The sequence below is a fragment of the Macaca mulatta genome, chromosome 15 (assembly GCF_049350105.2).
Source record: "Macaca mulatta isolate MMU2019108-1 chromosome 15, T2T-MMU8v2.0, whole genome shotgun sequence".
NCBI lineage: Eukaryota > Metazoa > Chordata > Mammalia > Primates > Cercopithecidae > Macaca > Macaca mulatta.
The window spans coordinates 13,782,560-13,793,923 of NC_133420.1; the positions used below are offsets into that span (position 1 = coordinate 13,782,560).

Consider the following 11,364-nt stretch of genomic DNA (forward strand, 5'->3'; position numbering starts at 1 on the left):
ACGGCGCTTCCGGCTGCTCCAGCCAGGCCGTGCTGTCTTCACGTTTCCAATCATGCGGCCTCCTCTCCAATTCCCAAGCCCAACCCACAGAGACAGCGATCTGGGGTCCACGTGAGGTTTGTCAGCAGCTCTGACCGCTGCTTCCCGCCAGCCCCGCGGCCAGTTCTGGAAAGCTCTCTGCTGCCCCCTGGTGGGGAGGCTTAGGGTAGGGCTCTGGCTGCAAGCATGGGGTCCCAGAACCTCCTGGCTCTGTCACCTCTGCTGAGTGGAAAACCAACCCAGGACTGAACCAGTGACACCTGTGGCGCTCCCTGAACCTCCTGGCTCTGTCACCTCTGCTGGGTGGAAAACCAACCCAGGATTGAACCAGCAGATGGGTGCCTGATTCCTTATCAGAGCTCCATCCACTGGCAAGTCTCTCTCCGGGCCTCAGCTTCCCCTTCCATTAAGCGAGGGGCTTGGGGGATACCAAGGAGGGGTAACTGCTTAGTGAGGATGGGAGGTTTCTTCTGGGGAGATAAATACGTTTTGAAACTAGATGGCGTGGGTGGTTGCACAGGACTGTGAATGTACAAATGCCATCACATTATTTGCGTTGAAATAGTTAATTGCATGCGATGTGAAAATCACCTCATTTAAAGTGTTTAAAAGAGGGGTCTGGGAGAGTGCAGTGTATGTGAGAATCACGTGGGACACCCACAGTCTCTGAACGTCAGTTTCCTTGCGTAAACTGGCAAAGAGACTGTGTGAACTGTATTCCCTGGGGCCAAGAGATTCCAAGAAGGAAAACCTGGGATTCCTGGGACTGGAATGACGGCCGGAGGCCGGAAGAGGAGGGGGTTGGTGGGGACAGCTGGGGGGCAGCCCAGATAAGGCTTTCAATACTGGGTAGCAGCGTCTACACAGGCGGAGATCCCTGCATATCCCTTCCCGCAGGGCTGACCAGTGGCCAGAGGTGGGACTGGCCAGGCTCGGCCCAACCAAGTCTGGGAGCAAAGGACACTGAGTGAGGGATCCCCGGGGCCACCCTCACTGGCCTTCGGCTCTCCTGACACCACGAGAGAGCTCCAGGAGCTGACCTTGGGTCCTAATGGGGGACACCTTCCTGGCTCCAGGCTGGCAGGGTGGTGTGGTGGTCAGTGTACTGGGCTCTGCGTGTCCGCCTCTACCTGCTGTGTGACGGTGGGCCAGACTCCTAACCTCTCTGTGCCTCTATTTCTTCAATGGCGAACAGGGACACTAGCAGCCCCCACATCCGGGCACAGTGGCCTGAAGGTTAAAGGCAAGGGCGGCACGAGATCTACAGCAAGAACTCTGAGCAGGGAGAGCAGGGAGCTGCCCAGAGTTCAATCACCATCTCCCCTTTGGCCGCCAAGAAAACCGAGGCTCATGGTGACCTGGCCCAGGTCTGTTGGACTCACGGTCCTTCTCATCCCCAAGATCAGAGGGCTGCCACCAGGGAAGGAGCTGTCCCCTAGACACAGCCCAGGAAGCACACAGGGAAGGATGCCATGGGGACTTCGGTATGTTTTTGCAAAAAAAAAAAAAACATTTATTGCTATTTGAACCCTGCTTTTATGCTTCCATTACCCAGAAAACGAGCTACGGGAGACACCAGGAGAGGCAGGAGATCATCCTCCTTGCACAAAACCCACTCCCTCGGATACTGTCCTCAGCGAGGGTGGCTGGAGGCCAACCAGGGGGCCCACCCGCAGAGTGGCAGAGGAGGTAGGTTGACCCTGTGGACGCTGAGCTCTGTGGCGAAGGTCCTGGCCTTCTGGTAGAAGAAGAGCCACTTCTCGCAGTCCAGGAGGAAGTTGTGGGAGATGGTGATCGGCCGCGTGTAGATCTTCAGCTGTGACTTCTTGTTGCCCAGGTCCACGGCGGCTGCCAGTGCCAGCTGGTAGTACCCGGCTGCATCAAACGGATCCTGAAGGGGACAGGTCATGGTCAGCAAAAGGGGGACTCGGAGCCCGTCTTCCCAGAGGCCGTTCCTGTGTCCAGGTCATTCCACATGTCCATCCGATGCTGGCTCACCCCATGAGCCCCGAAGCCTGTGACACTGCTGTGGTCTCAGCTGCAGGAGGTGGGGACGACCCTGACACCCCTGGAAACCTTCCTGACTGTCCCTACGCTCCACTCACCCCAAGCCTCCTGCCCCAGTGCCACCCTCTCTGCAGGCAGTGGCTGCTTTCCCCATGGGCTGAGGTCAGGGCAGATCCTGCCTGCTCTGAGAGTTCCATGCAGGACCCGTGGCTCCAAGCCACAGCAGGGCCACTGCGTTGAGTGACCCAGGCTCCCCTCTGGCCCCTGTCCATGCTGACCATTTCCAGGCCCTCCACGGGCCAGGCCAGGTACAAAACCATGTCACAGGTGTCCTCTCTGGCAATGTTCCCTGAAATATTGACGGAGTGTGACTCCCCAGACATCCACTCCCATTTTCAATGTGTCTTTGGCTCAAACTCACCATCCCTGGGTTGGGATGCCGCCTCCCAGACCTCCTCCTTGACCCTCCCATCCCCCACCCGGCTTCTCCCCAGGCACCTCCTCCACATGGCGGTCACCCAAGGGACCTCTCTAAGACCCATGCCTGGCCTGTCCCTCTTTACCATCTCAAGATGGCTCCCAGGGCCAATAACAAAGTCCAAGATGCAGCAGTCCATTCCCTCACTGCCCCGCCCCACACACGGAGCAGGGGCGTGAGAAGGCCCCGAGTCACCGCCACCGCTCGTCCAATGCCCCCTGGCCCAGCCGAACACTGGACTCTGTGCTGGGTGCATGGTTGAGCCTAACGACCTTGCTTCCAGTCTGAGGGACCTGGGAGTGAACACTGACCACACAGGGTGGCCCGGGCTGTGGCAGAGGGAAGCCCAGGAGGCCCCAGACTCAGCCGGGGGTGGAAGGCAAAGGCTTCCTGAAGGGGTGGGGGCTTCCCAACTAAACAGGAAGGAGCCAGCCAATGCATATGTCTCTGCGTGTGCCTGTGCATGTGAATGTGCGTGTTTGTGTTCCTGTGCGTGCATGTCCCTGTGTGTGCGCCTGTGTGCATGCCTCTGTGTGCACGTCTGTGTGTGCGCGCCTGTGTGTGCGTGTGCCTGTGCCTGTGCGCATTTGCGTGTGCATTTCCATGTGCCTGTAGTGAGTGACAGCCTGAGCCAGTAAACACCTAATCCACCCTATTCCAGGGCTCACTCTCATGTGTAGACTAAAGGGGACCCCATTTTAGAGGCAATTGGCAAAGATGCCCATTTACCCCTGCTTCTCTGCCAGCCTTCCAGGTCCCATCCAGCCCGGCTTCTTCTCCCACTCCTCTGGGCCCTGGGTCCAGAGCCTCCTATACATGGAGGAGGGTGTAGCCTTGGAAAGACACCGCCCTTGGGGAATTCCAAGGGGGCCTCCCTGTGGGAAGCTGGCCTGTGCTGACAGCATAGTCACGATGAGGCCCAGAGGGCTGTGCATGGGAAGGAGGACTGTGCATGGGAAGGAGGACTGTGCATGGGAAGGAGGACTGTGCATGGGAAGCAGGGCTGTGCATGGGAAGCAGGGCTGTGCATGGGAAGGAGGGCTGTGCACGGGAAGGAGGGCTGTGCATGGGAAGGAGGACTGTGCACGGGAAGGAGGGCTGTGCATGGGAAGGAGGACTGTGCATGGGAAGGAGGACTGTGCACGGGAAGGAGGGCTGTGCATGGGAAGGAGGACTGTGCACGGGAAGGAGGACTGTGCACGGGAAGGAGGGCTGTGCATGGGAAGGAGGACTGTGCATAGAAAGGAGGACTGTGCATGGGAAGAAGGACTGTGCACGGGAAGAAGGACTGTGCACGGGAAGGAGGGCTGTGCACGGGAAGGAGGGCTGTGCATGGGAAGGAGGACTGTGCATGGGAAGGAGGGCTGTGCATGGGAAGGAGGACTGTGCATGGGAAGGAGGACTGTGCTACTTGGCGCTTTCCTTTCTCCTGGACAGGCGGAGTGGGCGGCAGGCTTGACCAAGAGAGATAAAGGCCTCTTCTGGGAGGCCCGTCCCCCTGGGTCCCAGGCGTGCCCCTGAGCGGTGAACAGCGTCCCCCTGGGCCTGACACTTGGCACCTCCCTATCTGGCTGGGACTTGGGAGGCCACAGAAATCACGTCTGACCACCAGGTGTCGCCAGTACTGGGCGGGGGCCTCCCGGGCAGCCCCAGGCCTGCGGTGGGGTATACGGGGCAGGGTCTTAGGGCTGCCCCAGCTCCTCATGTTGTTCTAAGGCCCCCAAGATCTCGGCCCCTGGACTGGAGTGCCCTGGCGCCTCAGCCCGTAAGGAGCACTGACACGAGGCTGGTGTGATGCTAAGGAGGGGCGGTGCCCGCTGGGCAGATGGGTGGAGACACCACAGGTCTCAGTCTGCCAATCCCAGCTCTGAACCCCTGCAGGGCTGGGGGCAGAGGGAGCACAGCACCTCCCCTCGAGACACACCCGACCTAACAAGGCCTCAGCCTGGCTGGCTGGGGCCCCGCCCCACTGCACCTGCCCTGAGCTGGGGTTTCCCTGTCTGTGAACTCAATGGTAAGATACTGGTCCCACCCCACCCTTCCTGGGTGATGTGAAGATTCAAGGTGTCTCGGGACTCCAGGAAGGAATTGCTCAGTGCAGGCTGGCACCCTGGGCAGGCTTCCTAGAGGAGGCGCCAAGATTTGGGTTGGATCTTGCAACGTGGATTCAATGTGAGGATGATGGCGTCCTCTGAAATGTCACTCTCCCGACCCTGTTTTCTTTGTTAAATGCACCTTGACACTTGACTGTCAAGAGTCAGCTTTGGTGTCACCTCCTCCAGGAGGGCCCCCTGACTACAATCCCCCTTCTTTACCCAGAGGCCACCATTGCCCACTCATGTGTCAGCCTCCCTGGCTGAGACTGAGTTCTTGAGGGTGGGGCCTGGCCATCTGGGGAGCTGGGTTTTACCTGCTAACCTTGCCGGCTCCTCCAGCTGGGTGTAGAGCTCCAGGGAGGCCACTGGGCCATTCCTAAGAAAGGCTGGAACCCAGGCCTCTGGGGTCCGGATGGAGATCCCACTCCAAGGGGGCCAGGAACACCCCGAGCCCTGCCCCTCCCCACCCACCTTCAGGTCGTAGAAGATGATGTCACTGAGCACCAGGTACACCTTCACGTAGTAGAGGGTCTCCTGGTCGAACTCCAGCGGCGAGTTGCAGAGCTAAATGGCCTTGAGGTAGAAGTGCTCCGCCAGCTTGCCATGGCCCAGCCGGTGGTGCAGGGCGGCCAGCCGGTGGTAGGCCACACGCTCGTTCAGCCGGTCCCCTGGGGTGCAGGCCAAAGGGGCAGGTGTGAGGATGTGGCTCTCTGGGGCAGGGAGGGAACATGCCCCTCAGGAGCAGGTATACAGACCCCCAGGCAGCACACGTGGCTTGTCTCCAGGCACCTGTGGTCACCTGGGCAGCTCTGGCCATTCCCTTCCAGGTTCCCAGACTCACTTTTCCATCTGCAAAGCAGAACTAATAAGGCCTGCCCCTGTCTACTGAGAGGCTTTGGCAAAGTCGGACTTGGATGGCCCAGTTCTGTGCCTACACATAGCCACCTGCCTTTGCTCACTGGTTTTAACCAGGGGAGCCCAAAAGCCATGCAGTGCAGGTGCTCCCGGGCTCCCCGGCTCCAGGCAACCCACAGACGTGACATCCGACTCCTCCTGGGTGTGTCATGATCAGAGCCCCCTACCTTGGGGAGTCAGCTGCACACCTACTGTGTACTGGGCCATGGGGCACAAGGCGCTGGGGCATGTGGTCTGCCTAGGGTTCCCTGTCTCTGCAGGGGGACAGACGACCCTGGCACAGCACCAGGGGATGCACGGCCTTAAGGGGCAGACTGCTGGAAGGGGAACTGGGATTTTATCAGCCAGAGAGCCGTGTGGTTGATGACGGTGGGAAGGGCACAAGAGAAAGGGAATGTGCCACTCAGCCTGACACATACAGGGACCAACGAGATGCCTGGGATGTCTGGAAGGCAGAGGGCACACTGGGCGGCCCTTGTGGTCAGCAGCGGGAACAGACAGAGGAAGCAGAGCTCAGTCAGGCAGGGAGCTCTGCACTGCATGAGAGACCTCGGGCTGTGCCCCACAGCCGGACGGGGAAGCCAGCTGGGCAGAGCTGCCTGCCTGGACAGGAGACCAGGAAAATCCAGTAGCTGTTTCAGCTCCTGGCCTGCAGACCTGGAGGCTGGGCTCTGGCAAAGTGTGGGTCCTGGCAGGGCGGGGGCTCAGGGGACGCACCCACAGTGATGCTGAGTGCTAGGGCCATGTAGGCAAACTCCAAGTCCTCCTGGGGCTCCTCCAGTGTGGCCAGCAGTGACACCAGCTTGTTGCACAGCTGTAGCTGCAGCTCCACCCTGCGGTTGCCCGTAGTCACTGCCAGGGGCAGGGCCCGGTCCTCAACACAGGCAGGTGGGGTCAGGTTTCCCGCAGCACCCACCTTGCCCAGCGCCCTCCTCAGAGCTCAAACATGTGCTTGGAGCTTCCCACACCCCAGCTACCCCTGCACCTCGACACAGCTCTGTGCTCTGGGATAACACACAGTTCAGACATCCAAGTTGGGGGCTGAAGAGTCACCTGAGGCCCATCCAGCTACACCCGATAGCCTCAGACCAGCCTCTCCCACCTGGGCACCGGAGGTCTGACTGGGGGGAGCCAGCACTCCTCTCTGCTCTAAAAACACCACATTGATCTGTGCCCAGGGCTGATCCACACCGTGAGCTCAGAGGAAAGGAGAAGCCGTCCCACTTCGGGGTGCATGCAGACCTGGGTCTCCCACTGATATGCTGTGTGTCCTTTGGCATGTCCCTGTGCCTCTCTGAGTCTCAGTTTCCTCATCTGGAAGATGGGGACAGGACTTCCCACTCATGGTTGCTTGAGGTCATCAGGTACAAGGGTAGAGCCATTGTCACGTCCAGGCCCCGAGCGTTTGTCCCAGGCAGGGGCATGGTCAATATCATTCCCGGTGAGACCACTTGGAAATTAATCATGTGCATGGGTGGCCCTGCCTCCATTTGGGAGGCCTCTACCCTGCCACACCTGTGCCTCAGCCCTCCAGGTGCCCCACTGAGGCCCACCCACATCAGCCCACAGGCCAGCTCACCCGGTAGAAGGACATGCCTTCCTCCCGCTCCCAGGCCCCATTGAAGAAGATGTCTCCAGCTGCCTCAAACAGCTCCAGCCCCAGGTTGGGGTCGCCTGTGTACAGGTCCACATTCTGTGCCACCTGAAAGGAGACAGAAGTTCCCTCAAGACCCACACCTAGCGAGGTGGCTACACGCACCTTTGCCAGGCTCCTTCCTCTCACACACTACAGGTACACTTGAGCATTTTTCAGACCCTGTGCATTAGGGCTGCCCCCACCACTGGCATGAGGACAATGAACTGATGCTCCTGAGTGCCAGGAGGTGACTGAGCAGCTGCAGCCCAGGAGCCCGACACCTGTGAATCCTACCAACAGGGCTAGCCCTAGCCCACTCCCCCTGCACTCAAACCAGTCTCCGTGGCCCCCAGATTGCTGGGAGCCCAGCCCCTGGCTCCTTTCTGTGTTGCCACATCCCTGCCACATCAGCAGTGTTTGTGGGTGGGCCTGGTCCCCTCTTGGCCATGAGCTCTTCATCCCTCTCCTCAGCTCAAGGAGGTATATAGCAGGTGCTCAATAATGAAAGCTTCATCAGGCTCGTGGGCTTCACAATTTGTTCCAGATCACACTGTGTTTGGGAAAGCCTCTGAAAACAGCCACTATGATAGATTCATTGTATAAGGAGATGTGCCACATGTCGCTTGGAGCAAGTTCTTCTGTGTGTTAATTGAGTGGTCACATTATTTGAGCATGTGCTGTATACCAGCAGGTGCTGTGCACTGTGAGGGGCGGCGCCTCTGCCCTCAGGGAGAAGATGCTGGCCACCGGGGGAGGATGTGAGGGAACCAGTTGGAGTGAGGGAAAAGGCACACAACAGGTGCTCAGCAGTGGCTTAGGAATGAGTGGATGGATGGATGAATGGATGAGGAGATGTAGACACATGGATGGATGGAAGGGTGTGTGGATAGATGAATGCTTGGATGGATGGATGGATGGATGGATGGATGGATGGATGGATGGATGGATGGATGGGTGTGTGGATAGATGAATACTTGGATGGATGGATGGATGGATGGATGTATGGATGGATGGATGGATGGGTGGAATGATGTGGGTATGTCTGTATGCGTGGGTAGATAATGTATGGATGGGTGGAGGGTAGATGATGTATGTACATGTGGATGGATAGATGGTGGATAGACGAATGTATGGATAAACAAATGGACAGATAGATGTATGGAGGGATGGATTAATAGGTAGATTGGTGGGTAGATGGATGAATGATGGATGGATGAATGGACGAACAGGTGAATGGATGGATGGGTGAAAGGATGGATGATGGATGGATGGATGGATGAATGGATGGGTGAATGGATGGGTGGATGGATGATGGATGGGTGGATGAATGGATGGGTGGATGAATGGATGGATGATGGATGGATGGAAGGATGAACAGGTGAATGGATGGATGATGGAAGTATGGATGGATGATGGATGGATGGATAAATGGATGGATGATGGATGATAGATGATGGATGGACGATTGATGGATGGAAGGATGAACAGGTGAATGGACGGATGATGGAAGGATCAATGGACGGATGGATGGATGAACAGATGAATGGATGGATAGACCGGTGAATGGGTGGATGATAAAAGGATGGATGAATGATGGATGGATGAATGGATAGATGGATGAATGATGGATGGATGGAAGGATGAACAGGAGGTGAGCGGATGGATGATGGAAGGAGGGATGGATGATGGATGAATGGATATATGGATGAATGGACAGATGGATGGATGGAAGGATGAACAGGAGGCAAGTGGATGGATGATGAAGTATGGATGATAGATGCATTCATAATGGATGAATGGATGGATGGATGGATGGATGGAAGGATGGATGGATGATGGAAGGATGCATAGATGATGGAAGGATGAATGGATGGATGGATGTACAGATGAAAAAGTGAATGGATGGATACACGGGTGAATGGATGGATGATAAAAGGATGGATGAACGATGGATGGAAGAATGGACACGAATGGATGATGGATGCATGGATGGATAAATGGATGGATGGATAAATGGATGGATGGATAAATGGAAAGATGGATTGATGGAAGGATGAACAGATGAATGCATGGATGATGGAAGAATAGATGGATGGATGGATGGATGGATGGATGGATGAAAAGTGAATGGATAGATACATGGGTGAATGGATGGATGATAAAAAGATGAATGATGAATGAATAGATGGACAGGTGAATGGATGGATCATGGATGGATGGAAGATGGTTGGATGGATAGAAGGATGAACAGCTGAATGGATGGATAATGGAAAGATGGATGGAAAGATGGATGAAAGGATGGATGGATGGAAGGATGGAAGGATGGATGGATGGATGAATGGATGGATGAACAGGTGAATGGATGGATGAAGAAGTGAATAGATTAATGAATGATGGATGGATGGATTGATGGATAGAAGGATGAACAGTTGGATTGATGATGGAAAGATAGATGGAAGGATGGATGGATGGATGAACAGGTGAATGGATGGATAAAAAGATGGATGGATGATGGATGATGGATGGATGGATGATGGATGATGGATGGATGGATGATGGATGGGTGGAAAGACGAACAGATGAATGGATGGATGATGGAAGGATGGATGGATGGATGGATGGACCCACAGGTGTATGGGAAGATGATGGAAGAATGGATGGATGGATGGATGATGGATGGATGGAAGGATGAACAGGTGGATGGATGATGGATGGATGGATGGACAGATAGATGGATGATGGAGGGATGGATGGACGAAGGGATGGATGGATAGATGATGGATGGATGGACGGAAGGATGGATGATGGATGGATGGATGATGGATGGGTGAATGGAAGGACCCACAGGTGTATGGGAAGATGATGGAAGAATTCATGGATGGATGGTGGATGGATGGATGGATGGAAGGATGAACAGGTCAATAGATAGATGACGGAAGGATGAATGGATGGGTGGATGGACAGGTGAATGGATGGATAGACGGGTGAATAGATGGATGATAAAAGGATGAATGAATGATGGATGGATGAAAGGACAGATGGATGGATGATGGATGGATGGATGGAAGGATGAACAGGTAAATAGATGATGGAAGGATGAATGGATGGGTGGATGGACAGAGAGTGAACAGCACAGGGGTGCTCCTGCATCCCTTGCCACTCACCTGGATGTACAGGTCCACCAGCTCACTCTGTCGCAGGATGTAATAGATCTTCCCTGCTTGCAGCCAGGCATGTGCCTCCTTCTCTTTCTTCTAGAGGTCAATGAAAATTCCCAGACTTCGTTTGGTGTAGTCCAGAGAGGATTTGTAGGCCCTGGAATCACTGGAATCAGACACAGGTGTCAGAACAAGGGCTCTCATCCTCCTGGAACCAGTCTGCCTCCTCTCGTGGGTCTGGTGACAGATGAATCTGGAATGTGAAGACTGGGAACGGCCCTCTTGTATGTGCAGTGTTCTGCCCTTCCCAGGCTGCTGGGAGGGCCAGGGTGAACACACACGGCATGGAAAAGATGAAGGACATCCTTCTGAGGGAATCGAGCATCATGCTGCCCTGTGGCAGGAGGAAAGTGCTAGTCCATCTCCCCTGCCTCCCAGATATGGCCTGTGTCTTCTCCAGACGCACCAAGAGCCGTTAGTGTTCAGAGGCTATCTAGGCCGATGGTTCTCAAGGTGTGCAGGCATCACAGTCACCCGGAGGCCTGTCCTTATAGCTTGCTGGCCCTGCCCCCAGAGCTTCTGGCTCCACAGGCCTGGGGCAGGCCCTAGAACTCCCACTTGCCACAGGCTCCTAGGTGACATGGATGCTGCTCTGCTGGTCCAGGGACTACACTTTGAGAAGCATGGCTCTAGCATACTGGCCCATTTTCCTTCTGTGAACCTGAGGCCAAAACTGGAGCCAGTCTCCCGGGTCCCCATGGAATCTGGCCCCTTCCCTGCTCTCTCAGTAAGTCCAACACTTGAGGGGCTGTGACTGCAGCAATGTCACCAGGCCCTGTGGGTGGGGTGGCCAGGGCCATGGTTACCCCACCAGGTCAGCATGCTCGGGGGAAGCCGAGTGGGCCACATATGGGACGTGAGACCTTGAAACCCTGCCCCGGGGAAGCAGGTGACACAATTGGCTCTGTCTTCTGTGGGAGAGAAGCCACAGGTGGCTGCTGTGGTCACATTTAAGGGGACAGATGAAGGCCAGGA

At 56.1% G+C, this 11,364-nt stretch overlaps 1 protein-coding gene and 1 pseudogene across 2 annotated transcripts; both read right to left on the reverse strand.

Moving 5' to 3' along the window:
- Nucleotides 1-1,526: 1,526 nt before the first annotated feature.
- Nucleotides 1,527-2,057, reverse strand: LOC144334846 (SH3 domain and tetratricopeptide repeat-containing protein 1 pseudogene; annotated as a pseudogene). Its single transcript, XR_013405085.1, has one exon. The product of XR_013405085.1 is annotated as an SH3 domain and tetratricopeptide repeat-containing protein 1 pseudogene (transcript).
- Nucleotides 1,527-11,189, reverse strand: LOC144334775 (SH3 domain and tetratricopeptide repeat-containing protein 1-like). The gene is made up of 4 exons (XM_077966404.1): nucleotides 11,159-11,189; nucleotides 6,253-6,474; nucleotides 5,092-5,288; nucleotides 1,527-1,930 (listed from the first exon to the last, which is right to left on the reverse strand). The coding sequence occupies exons 1-3, from the start codon at nucleotides 11,187-11,189 to the stop codon at nucleotides 5,185-5,187; spliced, it is 357 nt and encodes a 118-aa protein (XP_077822530.1). The 3' UTR covers nucleotides 1,527-1,930; nucleotides 5,092-5,184.
- Between the last annotated feature and the right edge of the window lie 175 nt (nucleotides 11,190-11,364).

Bases quoted from the DNA above. Each gene is read 5' to 3' on its own strand.
- LOC144334775 (XM_077966404.1), bottom strand. From the start codon at position 11,189: ATGGCCCTGGCCACCCCACCCACAGGGCCTG. The intron at 6,475-11,158 runs GTGACATTGCTG...CACATGTTTGAG, and splicing joins CACCCCACCCACAGGGCCTG to CTCTGAGGAGGGCGCTGGGC. The intron at 5,289-6,252 runs GTGCGTCCCCTG...CCTGCACCCCAG, and splicing joins AGCACTCAGCATCACTGTGG to GGGACCGGCTGAACGAGCGT.